At 43.2% G+C, this 18,070-nt stretch overlaps 1 protein-coding gene across 18 annotated transcripts in view; it reads right to left on the bottom strand.

Moving 5' to 3' along the window:
- Positions 1–18,070, bottom strand: part of CADPS (calcium dependent secretion activator) — a 204,919-nt gene that overhangs the window by 91,922 nt on the left and 94,927 nt on the right. For 10 of the 18 annotated variants that reach the window (XM_033071283.1, XM_033071286.1, XM_033071294.1 and 7 more), the window contains exons 8-12: positions 15,854–15,993; positions 13,807–13,873; positions 5,750–5,858; positions 4,553–4,765; positions 490–501 (exon numbers count right to left, since the gene is read on the bottom strand). In XM_033071283.1, the coding sequence (XP_032927174.1) occupies positions 490–501; positions 4,553–4,765; positions 5,750–5,858; positions 13,807–13,873; positions 15,854–15,993 (541 nt within the window). The remainder of the gene's footprint in view (positions 1–489; positions 502–4,552; positions 4,766–5,749; positions 5,859–13,806; positions 13,874–15,853; positions 15,994–18,070) is intronic. The other 8 variants (XM_033071285.1, XM_033071299.1, XM_033071300.1 and 5 more) reach the window with 1 other exon arrangement.

Raw genomic sequence — 18,070 nt, 5'->3', positions numbered from 1 at the left:
TACCTTTCTATGCTTTGAGGCACCCAAGGTTAGCCCCGCACTCTGGTGCGCTGCACCAAGCTAATCATCGGCACGGAGAGAAAGGATATTGTCAGAGTGCAAAATGATCTGTTTTCAGGCAGGAAGCAGTCAACTAGATGTAATTTCCATGAAACAAAAGAAGGTATTATTTACAGTTTTATTGTGATGTTAATTAATATTTACATCTTGGAATGAAAAATAGAAATGTTAATGATTGGCTTTACTAAGAGGATCACTTGATGCCAATGTGAAAGCCAGGGAGAGAAGGCAATTATGCAAACATCACATGCATCCCAATTTCAGTATGGAAACTTACATTTCAAATCTCAATTCAGGAAAATAACATGAAAAGTTTCTACTACAAAATCTAAACATGAGAAATATTTAAGAGAAAAAAAAAGCACATTGCATATGTCAGATAATCTAGTCTGATTATCTGAGCTGTGCTAGCTACAGGGAAGCACTTACCCTTGAGTCCAGCTAGAAGTTAGCAGGGTAAGAAGGAACAAACCAGAATAACATAAAGACTAGCAACAAGGCTCAGGAAAGCAGACAGGAGCCCTAACCTAGCAGCTAAATATTTGGGTTCAAGCAAAGAATGAAAAAGAAACTTAAAGAAAATCAAACCAACCAAAAAGAAAACCACTTACAGCTGAAAATTTCTCAAGCAGCTCAATAAACCTCACTACTTATCATGGGGGAACAAATCATCACAAATTCTCAAAACAGTCAACTCATTGTATATGGTGTGATTAACACTTAATAAATATAAACAGACATTAAAAACTAAATGTAACCACAAATGATACGTAAAACAAGTACAGACCAATCTTTCATGTTAAAAAAAAAGGGCTTCAAGAAAAAAAAATGTTGAGCACATTTGGGAACTTTGTTTGATACATCACTAACACAGAACAAACAAAGATTGGTGCTTTCAGACAAGTGACCACTTTTATGAAGCTTAAATTTTGCCAAAAGGTGTAATATGTATTGGCAGCATTATTGACTATAATACTGTGAATGATTTCAACAGTAAACAAGAACAGTTTGGGGTTTTTTTCTTTTATAATGCAAACACTGGAGAAAAGCACAGCTTTGTGTAAATGGAGTTTTTCTTTGAAATTGCAGCAAAACAAAAAAAGCAAAACTTTGCACTCTAACAGGTATTGTTCACCCACGTAAAAGGAATTGTATGTCATACAAAAATTAATGAATAGCAGGATCTATTTTTCTCAGTACTTAAATTGCAAATAAAATTAACTCCACCCTGGTTTGGAGCTGTCTGTTTACTTCTAAGTCAAGCGCTGCCATCGAACGGTGGATGAGGATTTGAGTGCTGCTCAAACTTTAATGTTTACTGAGTCGGAAGAGATGGGGACCAAATGGAATTCACTGTTTCTCCCAAGTTTCCCAAACAGCAAGGTATGTGCTTCCCAAGTTTCTGTGCAGCAGACAGCTCCATGCCAGGCACGGAGGGCTGGATTTTCTGTGCGTGTGCATGCATGCGCATGAGCCGTCTCGGACTGCTACGACATGGAAGCTGTAACAACAGTTACTCGTCAAATGGCTTAACATTTACTTGTTTGCACATCCTCATTCACCATAGCCTCTAATAAGCACAAAAAAAAAAAAAAATATGACAGGTATAAAGATAAATGTACAAGAATAAATGTTTCTCAGAAGTCCTTACCTTTCTGCAGGCAAGAAAAAAAGAAAAAACCAACCCCAAACCCCAAACCAAAATACCCAAGCCAAATAAAGAACCAATAACAAACCTAGACTCTTTTAAAAATGCAATACTTGGGATGTTCGGATTTCAAGACTGAAGGAGCTGAGATATGTATTTCTGCATTTAAGACTCCCCATATGAGGCATGCATAGCTCACTGTTGCTTCAGATCATTTAGCTGCTGCTGTGCCCCATTACTTTTGCACTGCCATGTACAAATGTTGAAATGTGAAAAATGAACAGCCCTTCCTGTTGAGACGAAGGTGTATTGTGGCATGCTGCCCTCCTCTTGTAGGATGTGCACAAAGACCTGTCAGAGGGATCTAGATTGAAAGGGGGAGGAGGAAGGAACACAAAGGACAAATCACACTAGCCCAGAAGAAGCTCAAGTAGTAAGCCATCACACTGATGGACTGATGAGCCAACTAGCTTCTCTCTCCCAGGCTTTGGCACAACACATCCAAGAGGGCTTCCCAGTTCTTGCAACAAAAAGGAGAGACTGACGCTGTGCAACTTACAGAAAAATACATTGTGGATGGAAAGAAGGTGGTGGTGTTATAAAAAGCAAAATGGTCCAGATTTGGAGCTGGGACTGGCATGAGAACAAGTGAGAAAAACTGAGGTCAGATCCTGACCCTCAAATGCCCTGGAGGGGCCAGGGGTGAAATTTTCACTGTTTCCACCAGAATCAAGGATGAGGGAGCCCTGCCTCTTGGCAAGTGAGATGCAAAAACAAGGTCAAGCCTGTGGCATCTCTATAGCTCTGAGCACAGTCAGGCTGAGAGTCTGGAGGACTGCAAGCAGCACAAGGCTCTGATGGACATGCTGGGCTGTGTAGAGGCAGATTTGACTCCTGGGCCCAGCCAATGACTTTCCTGATCCATGGCAAGGATTAGGACAAGCCAGCTGTCCTTTCTTGACCCCAGGTACCCTAAGCAGAGAGGTTCAGCTCTCCCACACACACAGTGCTTGGCTGTGTAAGTAAATCATACACCCAAGTGTCCATCCTTTTCCTCCTCAAAACATGGCAGATTTTGTTGGAGCTGCTATGATGTGTCTTGGAAAGCAACACTTCACCTGACCCTTCATATTGGTCTGGTGAAGTGAAAACTCTGTAAATATCAGGAATTTACCCAGCAGAAAAATTCTCCAAGCTTGAAGTCTGCAGGGATGGGAGAAGACTGGAAGAAAAGGTGTTTCCTCAGTTTGATGTTCTCTGCTCTCATCCTGCTCTGCAGAGGTCATGCTGGGATGAACAGGAATGCATCCTCTGTTTACCAACTCCACAACTAAGAGCACCTTCAGCACCACTTGTTAGGAGAGGAAGCCACAAGCAGAATTCCTCTGTTGCTCCCCCTTGCTATGCTTTGAAGGCTTTTAGCATGTGAAAAAGAGGAAGCAGAAGGATCTGTGCCTGCTGTTTCTGATAACTCTCTGATTAAACATTCAGGGCAGAGGGACATAAACCCCTGGGAATGTTCTTGGGTCAGCACAACTCAGCCAGGTCTAGAGGCTTATCAGAGACAGCAAACATCCCACTTGCAAGAGGCCAATTCCCACTTCCCATTATGGTTTTCTGAGAGCTGTCCTTCCTTCCCAACTCTAGTTCTTTACACCTTGCACTCCCAAAGTCAGTGACTGCAATGAAGAGGATGAGGATCACTGAAATGGAAACACTGACTATAGGTTACCACACTGCATCACACTACATTTCACTTGCAGCAGCAGCAATCCAAGGCAGAAGAGAGGCCAAAACACACAGGCATGTGGAAGATACAAAAAAATAAAAAAGCAGCAAGCAGAGGTTTTCTGCTGTAGCACTGGTTGAACAGATGTATGTCTTGTACTCTTACTCTCTATAAATACTGACATGAAGAAGTTAAACAAATATAAAAGATGGTCAAATGCTATTGATAAGGAAAGCTCAGATTTTCTGAGTTCCTTACAACAATATACTCCATAACTGCTTTACAGAGACTATTTCAAAAAGTTGAAATCTATTTTAATCTGAAGAATTCTTTCATATTTACAATTTTCCCTTATTTTATTTATATTTAATGATAATAATTTAAAATTTTGCTGAAACTAGCAAGAACTGCTGTATATTACATATCAAAGGGGCAGTACACAATTGAGACCTTCAAGAAAAATGAGCAAAGAGGGATTTGTGTGCTTTATAACCAAATTACATTTGCAAGAGAAAAGAAATTGCTCTAAATTTCAGATGAAGTGTGTATAACTGCATAGGACATGCAGCATAGCTACGACTTAAAAGATGATTGCTTTAAATTCACATCTAACTGGCCTGCAAAGCAACCTGTTAAAAATACCATATGTTTTCCTACAGTTGAATATTCAACAGGAGACCTCTTTTTGTGTGTGCATTTCATACTTGCAAGATTTGCACCTGTAGTTTTGAGCACGTGATGCATTTGACAGACAGCTAATGGTGCTAATGAATTGCTCTGATCTGGGTGTGCAATTTATTGTGTGGGGGTAAAACACGTGTCTGCAGAAAGCAAGGTGGGTCTCAGGCTCTCAGATCCCAGTCTCTCTCCTCCATCAAGTATTGCACTTTAAAATACCCATTGACAAGTTCCCCAAGGAATTTTGTTTCTTGGGTTTGGTTCTGTCAAACACACAGGTTAACTCCTTCTGGATCTACTGATGTAAAAACAAGCTTTATGATAATGAAAAAACATTTTGTTTTGAAATCAGAAACATGTGTGAATATTGATTTACATCAGTGCAGAAGATCTTCCCATCAAAGACTTTGGCTGTCTAGGAGAACTTATTTACTTACAAAATTGAGAGATTGGAGCATCTATCTGGGGTACATTTCCTCCTTTAGCATTTAGCTTTTGCACTTGGGTAGGTGGCACAGGTTTGTGGGACTGGCCAGTGGCTCGGTACATGGCTTGGACCCACAGGATACGGTCCTGCTCATCGTCACTCGCAAAAATCACCGTGTCTCCTTCCTTCACAGCGTTGAAGAATGTTCTGCCACCATCCAAACCTGGCAGGAAAGGAAGTGACAATGCAGTTTCACAGACTTTGAGGCCAGCCAGGAGATCTCTCCTGGTTTCCCACCCCACCACTGCTCAGGTGTCTCCTTACCCAGTCCCATGCTACTCCCAACTCAGTCCTCTCCCCTGCACCAAACTCACCTGCAACACAGCCCACAGGTCCCCAGGTAACCCATTACTAAAACACTTGGATTAATTGTTTCTCTCACCTACATGTGGATACCACTGGAGCCCAATTAAAAATGGGGTTTGAGTGGGAGGTGTCGCATTAGACTGAAAGCATCAGTGCTCACATTGCAGAAAAAGGTCCTTCAGTGATATTCTTATTTGTATCTTTGCCCTGATTTGGCACCCATCTTCCTATCTCCCTGATATGAGACTTAAACTGCAATAAAGGGCTTGACAACCATCCTACTGCATCTTTCCTCATCTCCTCTGGGGATACCATTACCCAGGGCATGGTGAGGATCACCATTCTCAGCATATTTGTACTCTGAGATAAAAGAAAAATGGTGTTCATCCACTTAAAGAAGAGTCTCAACCACCAACAGGTACCTCCAGGTACCAGGGGGTTTCTATCCTTGCCCCTTCCATGCACCCACACCCATCCTAGAGAGAATGGGACAGGTAAAAATGCTGGCTTGGTCCCATAAATATTTTCTACGATAAAGACAAGCATAGCTGCTAGCCTTTTATTTAGGGAATATAAAGGCACAGGTTAGAATCATTACTCAATTTGAGCATTCAGCTCACAATCAAATTTCATTGGGATTTAAGTGTCTAATTCACTTAGGCTCCCCAGAAGAGATGAGTCTTTCCCTCCTCTGGTGCAACTCCCAGCTCAGTCCCTTAGATCTATTTATAGCAAAGTCATGCATAGCTAATGATCAGTATAAACACAAACATATTTAGAATAATGCAGGGACAGGAAGAGCGAGGACTCCTTTGGGGGCGGTGAGCCGCCAGCCCCGTACCTGGCTGCGGGTCGGTGTAGTCCACAGTGTATCCGTCGAGCTGCAGCAGCTCTTGAGGTTCTGCTTTTTTCTCCCGGTAGCTGCACATAGCAAATGTATATTGACTAACCTGAGGAAAATCACAAACCTAAGATGGCACCGGGTGACCAGCACAAGGCAATCCAAAGCGCTTACAAATGCCGCACACTGACAGCGCCTTTGCAGGGACTGGGGGTGGTGGGGTCATTTGGACGCTCGCTGCCCATTAAAAACAGAATAAACTTTTTACCAGGCTTTTGCAAAGCCCTCTCTTAGCACACCCTGCTGCAGCACACATCTAATTCTCTGCATCAGTACATACAGCGGTTTAATTTCCTCCAAAAGAGGAAGCTCCACGGCTTAAAACCCTCTATCATTCATCCCCAGACAAGTGCAAGAGTGACACCCTGTCACAAACAATGTGAGCTAAATTGCTAGGTGCCAGTCATATTAAAGCAATCTTAAGATCCCACTGATCCCGGCAGTTGTTGTCATCAGTGCTGTAAATGGCAGCTCTCACTCCTCTGAGGTACCATCTGCATGACACGATACATTCAATGTCAAGCTCTTGACGGAGCCGACTCAGCTGCGGGGGCTCTGCCAGGCTCCCGAATCGCCTTTAGGAGCCCATCAGGCCGCATCAAGACCCCGCGCACCCGGCGTGCTGCGATCTGGATGGTCGGCAAGGAGCTCGGCCAGGGACAGAGGAGAGGATTCTCCGTGCCCCAGGCTAGGAACTCACAGGGAAATTTACTGTCAAATGATTTCAAATGACTTTGTTAAGGTTGTGTCACATCCTGGACGCCTGACGTAATTTTATTCATCTGGACATTTTCTTGACCTCTGGAGGAAACTTTAAAACTCTGGTGGGTGGCAATGAATTGTGCTTGTCGTTTTTTGGAAGTTGGGAGGAGACATCCTGTAAGATGGGAGCATGGCTGGGCTGAGGGGTTCTGCCATCAGACTCCAGCCAAATTGCTCGGCTACATGCAGCATTTATTTTAGTGGCATCTCTCACTAATAAAATATAATTTACTGAAGTCGGGGGACCCGTCTATTGGCACAGCATCTCCCAGACGCCACTCGGTTTATTGCTGCCCTCTATGGGCTTCTACTCGCTGCCAGCCTGCTCCAGCAGCCCTGCCTGCACTGAGCCTTCCTCCAGGAACAGCTCCAAAAGCCACCTAAGAATAAACTCTATCATTAACACATTTGTGGGAGTAAGACTAAAAGCGATGCTTTAAGCATCTTGCATCCTCCTTAAAACTACCAGCACTGACGAAAGATTGACAAGTAGCAGACCAATAGCAGGAGCACACCAGTGCATCTTCCCTGTTCTGAACTTTGCATGCCTACCATCGTATGGGCAACACAAAAATTAAAAAGATTAACACGAAGGAATCTAAAAATAACCCAGTGCCCCACAGCACAACATTCAGACTCCCGTGGTGTTCATTCAGTCGTACTTGCAGTATGTTGCTGCCATCTCCTGGAGAAACTCTGGAATGTGCTTTATTTACGGGAAAATCCTAGAGATCTCGTCTGAGTGGTAAGGATTTGATTTCTCTGTGTTAGACAGCCTGAACTTCAGGGACTGCATGATAAATGCAATGAGTCAGTGCTAAACTATGCTGATATTTATTGAAAACCTTAATGCCACTAATGTTTATTTGCTTTTCCTGTATGGTCTACAGCAACAGGTAAATTCACTCAATAGTTCAGCTGTTGTTCTCTGACCCTGAACATGAGGCCTGAATTTTGGGCTCTTCTTTGTATACAAGTAGTTCCATTCCTCTTTAGACCCAGAAAATATTCTTCTGCCCTATCAATAAGACAAGCATAGCAAGACAGTGGCAACGTAGGGAAAAAGGCATTTCAGAATTTGTATTCCTCATGCTAAAGGTTATAAATGACAGATGTGGACATTAGGCTCTGGTGGAGCCATCCTGGGACAGAGGCAAAGCAAACTGGTCTCTCCTGTTAGGATGCACAGGATTTCCTTGAAAGAACATTTTTATCAGAAAAGACCTTCAAGAGAAACCTGCAGGTGGGTCTGTAATACACAGTGAGCCAGGGCTCATCCAGGTTCACATCCTACTTCCTCTCTACTCACACAGCTCAGAAGCCCAAGCTCAGGAATGACACAAAGTTTGCTGGAGGAACAAGCAAGGATCAGGTTGGAGAGAGGACAAAGCCAATGATGGCCTCTGGAAGAGGTGCCAACTGTGCCGTGCAGAGTGTCTGCACCTAAACAACTCAACCTACTGACTTCAAGCACTGGCAGAGCAGCCTGTGTGCCCTATCCTGCTGCCTAGAGCATTTGCTGCTTGGGGCCAGAGAGAAGTTGGTGCCATGGCTACCAGTATAATGTGGCTCCTTCCATTTACAAGCAATGGTAAAGCCAAGCCCAGGAAAATGAGATTCTAGAAAGCTCAGTATGTCACAGTTGTGCTTTGCTGCTGAACAGCACTGTAGGGTCAAGGGGAGATTGCACTTGCCTTTCATCAGTCCTCCAAAATATTGTGCTTTGCAGAGCCTGCTTGCTTGTAAAGCTCAGAAGTGGCCAGACAAGTGAAACAGTTAATAGCAGAAATTAATCTTACAGCCTGCTGAGTTCACTCTGAACCAAAGCTGAGTATGAGAGCGAGTGAGCAGATGGGATGGGCAAGATGAATGGTTTGAGTAATTGGAAAAAACACAGATACAGAGAGGAAACTGAAGGAAGACAGAGGAGAAATCTCTGCCCAGTGAGGGACAAACTCTCCAAGCAGCTGGGATTTCATCCAGGGACTTGATGACAGCCAGGAAAGGAGCATCTAAGGAAGCTGAATTGAGAGAAAGTAAAAGAAGGGAACTAATCCAAGGCACCCCTGGTTGGTTCATTACAAAAAAGGGAAAACACTTTGAGAAATAATTTGAGACAAAAGAACATAAGGGGGGAAAAAAAAGTGGGGAAAAAGACAAAGAAATTCAGGAAAGGGGAAGCAGACAGCAGGAGACAAATGCCAAAGTTCACTATTCCCAGGCTGCTAAATTAAATCTGACTTTCTTGGCACTTGACCATATTCTGTCACCAGCTATATAATCCAACTGATTAATAAATACAGCAGATATGCATTAACCAGTCTTGACTTTGTCCTGGTTTCTCCACCAGAGACTCCTGCTCTAGTGAGCACTGCTTTCCCCAGGATCCTGCTCAAACCTGTTAATTGTCATGCCTCACACTCTGAGCTCAGTCATTTGCTCCCCCTTTTTTACTGTTGACACAACACCACCCTACTTGGGTTAAATTCTTAAATGGACCTTTTCTAAATTAACAGCATGCATTTTGTCCCAAGGGAGAGAAACCGTGCGAAGATACTGCCAGCTGTAATACAGCTTTCCACTTTGATGGGAGACTCTTGTCCTCTGGTTGCAGCTGTATATTGCCTCCCAAGCCCTTTCCTGACACAAATGAGCAGAGGAAATTATCTGGTTTAAAGAAAAAAAATGGAAAACAACAGTTTTCACATCTCAGCATATCCATTCAGATCTGAAAAACTGCACAAAACAGTTGTCCCAGCTTCTCTATTCAAGCAGGAGATGTGTGTGCTCTCCTGGCCAGGGCTGTGTGATGTATGGACAGAATATGCTAGATCTACTGCAGCTGTGGCATTAGTTTAACCAGCAGTTTCCAGATATTTTGAAGGCACCACCACACTCCAGATTTTGCAATAATCACTATGTATGCCTAGTTCTCAGCAAGAGTCTAAGAGAAAACATTATTTAATATTATTAGGGGGACCAGCTTTGGGTCATTCACCTCGGCTTGAAGACCACAGTCTAGGATTGCTGGCATACCACACTTCAATTCTGCTGAATTATTTTCAATTTCTGGGTGATATTCAGAGTTACTGAACACTTACTTCATTTCATTTTATCCCGAGTCAGCTGAGTTTTGCTAAAAGCAAGAACTGTCACTGTTAGTCTAATTTATACTGAGTTTAGGAAGTCTGTCACTAGAACAATAGATCCAGGCGTAGACACTGCAACTGGTTTTAATCTGCAGAGAGTTGATCTGGTTCCAACAACATTCTGCAAACACCATCAGACACAATCAGCTGAAAACTGCTTCAAGCTACTCAGCAGACATGTCATCCAGGTACCATGGAGTGTTACTTCCCATATGCTGCCAGAGCACAGAAATGGGGTTATGATAAGAGATGAACAGATTCAGTCTGAAATCTCAGTGTAATTAATTCACTTGCCCCTAAAAATCATCATAAGAAATTTCCTATTGCCAGAACACCAGAACCAACCATGGTGTTATTGCCAGTACAGCACATTAGACCTTGCAAAGAATTAATACAAGCTCTGTCAGTTATCAAAAATCCCAGCTTTTGCATGAGGGTTTAATTGTCAAACTGGCTGAAATTTGTGTGCTGTGCTCAAGCAGCAGACACAGCAACTTAGGAAACACTTACTTACAACATCTGCAATGGATGTACATTTTCTTTCCTAACCAGTCACAGAGAACTTTGCCCTAAATAGCTTAATTGCTTTTGCTTACCACTGCCACTGGCACTACTGCTGCCTTTACGAAGCATTTTCCTCGCTTGTGATGCTGCGGACCATTTCCATCCAAGCTCAGGGCCATATTCTGCCATCATTTTCACACTGCATATCTCAGGATTTAAAATTAGGCAAGTAACGAGTCTCTGCCATGTAATTTACATCTAATCAGTATTCTGCTCTTCTGCTGCTCATCTCAAAGGGTGTCTATGAGAAGGGTGGGCAGTGTATAGAGAGGACTGCGATTCATTCGGAAGGGAAAACTAAGCCCTCTTAATGCATGGATCAGTGCAGGAGGAGCACACCCACTTACTCTGCAAGCCATGCCATGCCATAACCCTTCCCTGAGTGTTTGAGCCAAGTCCACTCAGCAAGGCAGGTGCTGGAGAGTTGAGGCTCAGGTCTCGAAATGACACAAAAGAACTGCTCGCACCCACTACACCCAAACAAATCACTTCACTCCTGTATAACCCTTGCAGTTACACAGACACAGAAGGTGCGAGGGATTATTCTACCCAAATTACAAGGCAGTTATTGCTCCTTTCCCCTTCTCTCTAGGGCTTACACAAGCCAAGTAACAGTGCAAGCGCTCCCAGCAGAGCCGCTTTTTCTCCATACGCGCGGAAAGCCTCCGTTCATGGCGGCAAGGCATCACTGACACAAAAGAGACAAACTGCCATCAACACCTTCCTCCTTGGTGCCACCCATGCAGTTTGGCACTTTTGTGCCTTGTTTAAATAGTTACGAAGAGTTTGAGTATTTATCACCACAAATTTCTTAACTACTGGTACCAGAAGACAGAGTGGTACCACCCATTAGCGCTGAATGAACCAAGCCGCCGTAAATGGGGCAAGAGGGAGAGAGCACAAGACCATGAGGGGGAGTTTATTCTGCGAGCAACAGGAGAGGAGACAGAGCTGCAATAGAAGATGCTACAGGTAAGGGACAGAGACAAGGGAAATATTTAGTTACTCCTCCAAACAGCCTAGCCCTCCTGGCAGTGTCAGGGACTGACCACACCACTATATGCCAAATGTACTTTGTGCTTTGGGCTCTATTGCTGAGCTCTGGTGTAGGCAGGAGCTTGGTGTGGATGAAATTCCTTAAAGAGGGGTTGCTCCTTGTCCATTCTCTATAACAAGAGCCAGCTCACCTCCCTGCAGGGGTTATTTTCTGCCTGTGGTTTAGCAGAGTTCAGAGCATCCTGGACATCAACACCTTTGCTGCCAATCCCTGTTCGTATCGGCACCCATCCTTTGCATTGCATGAAAAGCAAATGACAAACATACGGACAGCAAAGTATTTTTATTCCATCTTTATTGCCTGCTGACATGTTCAATATGCTCAAACTACATCTGAGGGACTGCATAGAGAGTGTTTCTTGTTTATATTTGATGTACGGCAGAACACTTTACATTGCACCAAATGTTGAGCAAACGGTAACATAACAGAGAAGCTGCAGTGGCAGCTGGAATTTCTGAGGTGGGCTACAGAGACTCTCTGGGGGCAAAAGTCTGCTCATCTTATTCAAATGAATTGCTTTTCTGGCCAAATTCTGCTCTGATATGCCAACTGACGAATACAGACCTAGTAACATGAGAAAACATGGAATAACTCTGAGAGCTTCAATTCCACAGCAAGCTGAGGAATATATAGTAGCTAAAAACGAGAGAAGCAACTGCAAGCACACTGAATGGCCAGAAGGCTCTGAGAGAGACAAGGGAATCCTGTCCAAACCTGCAAAGCCTTGCACAGAAGAGTATCAATAGAATTATTTGTGGGAGAAATGAGGTTAGGAAAAATTACTCTCTGCTTTAGAGCACCTCTGCTCACAGGGAAAAAAGAATTGAGAACTTGGTCTAATAGGACTGAATTGTCTCTCAGGGAAAAGCAATACCATTTGCCCTATAGCTGACCATGGACTGCCATAGCACTTCTAACTTCATTTCAGAACATAATAAAGGAAACATACAGAGAAAAGCAATCCTTCAATCTCTGCCCAAGAACAAGGTCAGTATATAATGTTCCCAAATGGGAAAGGCAGATAGAGCCATGCCCTGTGGCTGCTCTACGCTACCTCCCCGCTCTCTGTGGCCATTTTGACCCCATGTGGAGTACAAAATGAAATTTTGTAAATTGTCTGTGCTGATCATATTTAGTTACGGGACTAGGTACTCAAGGGGTCTCTCCAAATAGTCTCCTACTTACACGGGTTCCACACATCATAAATTCCATTTACTTCCCCCAGAATGGATTTCCTTATCTGCCCCATAGTTTCATGCTATGGAAGCCAGCAATGATGGCTAACAGGAGAATGAATGCAACTAAGCTTCCTACTGAGATGGCTGAACTCGGAGCCATAGTTAACACAAAACAAAGAAACCAGCTTATACCAGGTGATTTAGGACCAGAGAAACCAGGTGTCTAAGGTGGAAGAGGGACTGCTTGGACTCCTATCCTTACCAGCACAAGAAAGACAGCACACAAGCATGCTCCAAACGTGGAGTCTGGTTTACATCATCTCTGTTCTTACCCTTTGCCCTCTACAGTGGACCTGCCATCTGCTTCAGCAGCAGCAGGGTTTTACCCTCTGACCTGATCAGTTTGGATTTGTGTTGTAACAAGATCTCAGCTGGATCCCATGTTATTCCATCACAGCATCTCTGTGCTGCTTTCACAGAAAGCTCTGAACAAAGGTTTTATTCCTCACATTTGGAGACAACACACCATCAGAGTCCAGAGAGAACGGAGAGAGAGATGGAGCCAAGAGGACTCTGTGACTTCCTCAGTTGCTGTGAAGATGGATCACTCACTGGGGTCACACACTTCTGGGGCCAATGCAGTGGTTTCACCTGCTCTTGGAAGGGGAGGGAAGACCTAACACACAATGTACTGACCAGATCCTTATGTTACAGAGGACATCTGCCTGTTTCCTTGAAATTCTTAACAGTAGTCAAAACACGTCTACTGAAACTGGGAGGGCAAAAAGTGAAAGAAAGAATAAAGTGAAAAAGGAACACACTGAAAAATGATGACTGCAAAATGATCAGTGAGAGCTGTAGACAATGAGAAGCAGTAATGTGAAGGCAAGGTAAATGTCAAGAACGATTTGATGCTGACTCTGACACAGCCAGTGATAAAACTTCTGTAGGTTCAAATGGGCTCCAAATTTATTCTGGAGGTTTCAAAGAGAGCCCAAGAACCTCCAGCCAAGACAGACTGAGCTTCCTCCTCGCCTCATTAATTCCTCATTAAAATTGATTCTCCATTTTATCAAGCATTCAAGTGCATCTGGAAACTCGTGGTGAGAAATCTGCAAGTGGGATATCCTTGAGAACACCCATACATTTAGAAAAAAATCCATGATTAACAGACACCCTGAACAGAACCATATCTCAGCATCAATCACACGACACTGAAAATGGCCAGAGGACAGACTCAAGTATTTCATGTTGTGATTTAAGGTCACTTCTAGTTACATCTGTTACCTGGACCAGGACAAAGAATCGTTTCTTCCATCTCTTCCAAACATTTTTACCAATGGCCCATAAATACCTAGGAGAAAAGAACAGATGAATTCAGTACACAAGTGTTAATCTGTTGTTCTCCTGCTTTTCAGTATATTTTGTTTAAACTTAGAAACTGAAGTTGATGCACCAGTAGCAGTAATTACATGACTCTCAAGCTCAGCAGCATTCATGAATGGGTTTATTTCTAGCCTGAAAAAAATACCTGCACAGAAAGTGACATAAAAATCTTACAGAGACTTAATGTTACACAGTATTAATTCTCTCTTTCCCTTTGTCTTTCACAACTTGCTCAGAATTTGAAGCCCTTTAGTGCCAGTGAATAGCTACAACATGGTTGGATGGGCGAAGAATGCATTTGCAACGGAAGGATTAAGGCAGAGAAACCCCAAATCTGCTTTAGCCTTCATAAAACCATTTTGCTGAGGGGAGTTGTCAAACAGAGGGACACTTCCTACATCAAACCCAGTATGCAAGATCTCAAAATCCACTGACTAAACCAGGACACTCCACTGAGCAACTCTAAGATGAAATCCGAGAAATTGCTTGGCTACAGATAATTCAAGCAAACGGAATAATTTCTGAGGAGGAGTGAATTTACTGTTTTCTACAAAGGAAGAATTAACTTTTAAAATTAATGTCAAAATAAGCATTTAATCTCTGTAATGAATTGGCCACTGTGACACTGTAACACAAACACTGGCAAAACTAGTGGCAGCACCAGGCTAATAATAAACATAAGGATATTATTCAGAATTAATATGTTTTATGTATCATTATAATTACTTTAGTTCTGGCTCAATAAATAGAAAAAAAAGACTTCATTTTTGGTTTTGCAAGGATCTCTTATGCCAGAAGAGATCTGGCATACTCTTGGTAAATGTTTGAACCACAAAACTCGAAGCTGATGTGGGCTTTGAGCCCTTGGCTAGTCCAAGAAAAGGGTACTAAGTGTCCTTTTGGCTATTGCTGCTAACATCAATGGAAAGACAATCTCAGTTCTGGTAGCAAGAGGTATAAACCTCAGAGTTTTGAGCAGTATCATGTAAATCAAATATTAGTTGAAGAAAGCTAGAGAACAGCCCTGCTATCAGCTGAGGTCAAGGGAATAAACAGGACAGGGGATCTGCCCTTTCTGGCTTTGGGGCAGGTGATTGTGGTGAAAAAATTGAACTTCACACAAGACTACCAGCTCTAATCTCATCAGCAGATTAAACAGGAGGAGGAATTAGAAAAGATGAGTGATTTTAATCACCTAATAATGGGTGGAATTTTAAAAAATACTCTTAAAGTAAAAGTGAATCAAAGTCACTTTTATAGCACTAAAAGCAAACTCTAGAGTCATTTCCAACAGTGAGTTTCCTGGAAAGTTTTGGTTTTTTGTCACATCCTCAGCTCTGAAGAGCAATTAGAGCCTTGCCAATGGCCTTAGCAAGGACGATCTGATTTGTAACTACATGAACGTAGAAGTGGTCAGGGATCCTTCTGGCCCCAGATTTTCCAATACGTCCTCCTGGAGGGGAAATGTATCCCTTTTAACCTTCCCAATCATTAGTCCTACTCCAGGCAACTCCTATTTGCTTGTGGCGTGTATCTCAGTATATATAATGCTGGTCACACTGGGGTTTATTTCAAGTGGAAAGTGCACTGTGATTTTGGTTTTGAGAAATCAATACAGAGAGAAACAGAATAACTTAAAAGATTATATTATTCTCAGTAAGAGAATTGGGCAGTTTACCTATTATTTCTCACAGGAAAAAACATAATTTCCTGTGAGGAAAACTGTTTAAAATTTAAGTTGTTTGGCTCATATGCATTAAAAAAGACTACACTAAGAATATGGAAAGTGCACTATAAATGACTGAACTAATGCCATTTTTATATTTATCTTTCTGCTTCACCTCCTGTGAACTTGAGAAAAAGAGTTTCTCTTTGAGAATCTTAAAAGAGCGAAATTTCCTAATGCACATTTAGAACAAAATTACTTTAGACTGAGACAAATGTTTACCCAGAGTGCTTCATGTTTTGAGGCTTATCCATTCGCACAGCAAGCTTGATCTTCAGGTCTTGATCAGGGCAGTTTTTGGAAACAGTCATCTTGTGCCACTCTGACTGCTTTGGGCTATTAGGAGTAGGGTGGAGAACAACCTGTAAGAATTAAAACCAACAGTGTTAAAGGGAAAAACTATTCACAAAATGGGGTTTAATGTGGAACAGAAATACATCAGATGACCCAGTTTTGTCCTAGAAGTCAGTCTGGATATGTCTATTCACATCAGTGAGGATGGCTTTTTATTGCTTTTTTAAAGCACAGCTTATTATTTTGAGATTAGGTCATTTATTCTTTGGCTCCTTAATCAGCTCATGGGGCTGTGCAGACAGAACTGCATGATCAGTTCCTATCATTTCAGGATGGTACATCTGACTGAGCTATGACAGCAGAAAAAATCTGCATCCCATGTCATGACATGAGTGGCTGTAGGACTCAGTTTCCATTTCATGCAGCAGGAAATGCTGGTAGGGTCTCCAGCTGGAGCACATCCATACAACACCAGTGACTGCAGATGAACACCAATGCAAGCACTTGGTGCAAAGAAACTGAAAACTCCAAGAGGTCTTTCCTGATCACAGCTGTGCTTTTCCCACTCATCCATTACCACTACAAAGCAGAGCAGCTCCTTGGAGAGTAAGATACAGAATATTCCCCTAGGACAACACCACATCCACCATCCTCTCCTGGTATTTCCAGATATTTCCTCTGAGGTGGCCTAACCCTCTTCCTTCTACACCTGTTCCCCCTCTGATGCTTTCACTCTCAGAGGTGACTTTGCCTGGTACAAATTCCTTCAAGTTTCCACTGTTCTGCAGTGAGATGAATCTCCTTTAAATCCATTAACCTTTATGCAAGTAAATTGTTTCACAATTCTTACAAATGGCAGCAGTCACCCTCATTACCTGATATGCTGCCATCACTCATTTCTTGGTCATGCTTAGCCTATGCTCCTGCCAAACTCCAGCCCAGACTATAATCTTGTATTCCTCTGCTCTTCAACTTGGCTGCTGAGTCAACAATCTAGGGGCTGTTTTCCACCAAAATATCATTGATGCCATTACCCTCTGATGAATTACTCTGAGACTTATTTTATTGCCTCCTCTAATGCCTGAGGTAAACATCAGTAGATTCTCAACTTTACCCTTATCCATTAATGTAATTTATCACTTCTTTTATTGAACTGCTTTCTCTGTCAGGAATCTGAAGCTGTTATCAGTCACACTGATAACTGAACAACACCAGTCTGTACTGCATCACTCTTGGAATAAAACACATTTAAGCAAACCCTGAGGATGAGGAATGAGAGGGTGTTAGAAGCATGATGGACCCAAGCTCTGAGCAGCATCCACAGAACCAGAGCGCCAGGCAGGTCATGCAAGAACACACACCTGCACCTCTTAGCGAGGCAGCAGCCACTCAGTGTGTTTGGGATGTTGTCTGCTTTGATTTCCAACTCTTTTTTCAACAAAGACACAAGCTTTTCTCAGTGCTGCTGCAATTCAGAGCTCTTCCCCTCCTTGCCCTCAGTAGATGAAGTATTGGCATGGCTGAGATCCATGGGAGCCCTGCCACTGGCTTCAAAAGGGTCAGGATGTATTCCCATGCCTTCAGCTGCCCATTCAGCAGTGTAGGGCTTGGGAGCATTTTCCAGTTCTCCCTTGGATAAAAGTGGCGAGCTGAGGAGTGGCGGCCGGTTGCCAACTCAACACTGGCAATAGAAAGTGGGCTTTGTACCCGCCTGGCAGAGCACAAAGCCACTGCTCAAAGGGCGGCTGAGCAGGGGTGTTTTGTGTATAAAACCTGCTTTCCTCCTCTCTCCATGCAGGCAGGTTCCTGCCCACTCCAACAGCTAAACCAGGGGCTTAACACACTCCCGGTTTTATTATTACTTTCAAGAAGAAATCTTGATGAAGCCTGAGCAGACACGCGTCATCTTTCGGCCGCTCCAGGCACACTGAGCATCCCTTTGAAGTTTGGCTGACTGAAAGCACTGGTGGCCACGGGCCAGGGGGAATCATTGCCAGCTCCCCACACTTGCCACTGCTGGCCTATGTCCTTCAGCCTGCAGAAACTCAGGGCTGAGGGATGGTTTCCTGCTGGACTGGGAATTAAAGCACATTGGTAGGGCTGGCTCATCAGCCTTTCAGGGCAAGAGGGGTTGCTTTGGGTGCT

The sequence above is a fragment of the Catharus ustulatus genome, chromosome 13, assembly GCF_009819885.2.
Source record: "Catharus ustulatus isolate bCatUst1 chromosome 13, bCatUst1.pri.v2, whole genome shotgun sequence".
Classification (NCBI taxonomy): domain Eukaryota; kingdom Metazoa; phylum Chordata; class Aves; order Passeriformes; family Turdidae; genus Catharus; species Catharus ustulatus.
This window is presented reverse-complemented; position numbering and strand designations above follow the sequence as displayed.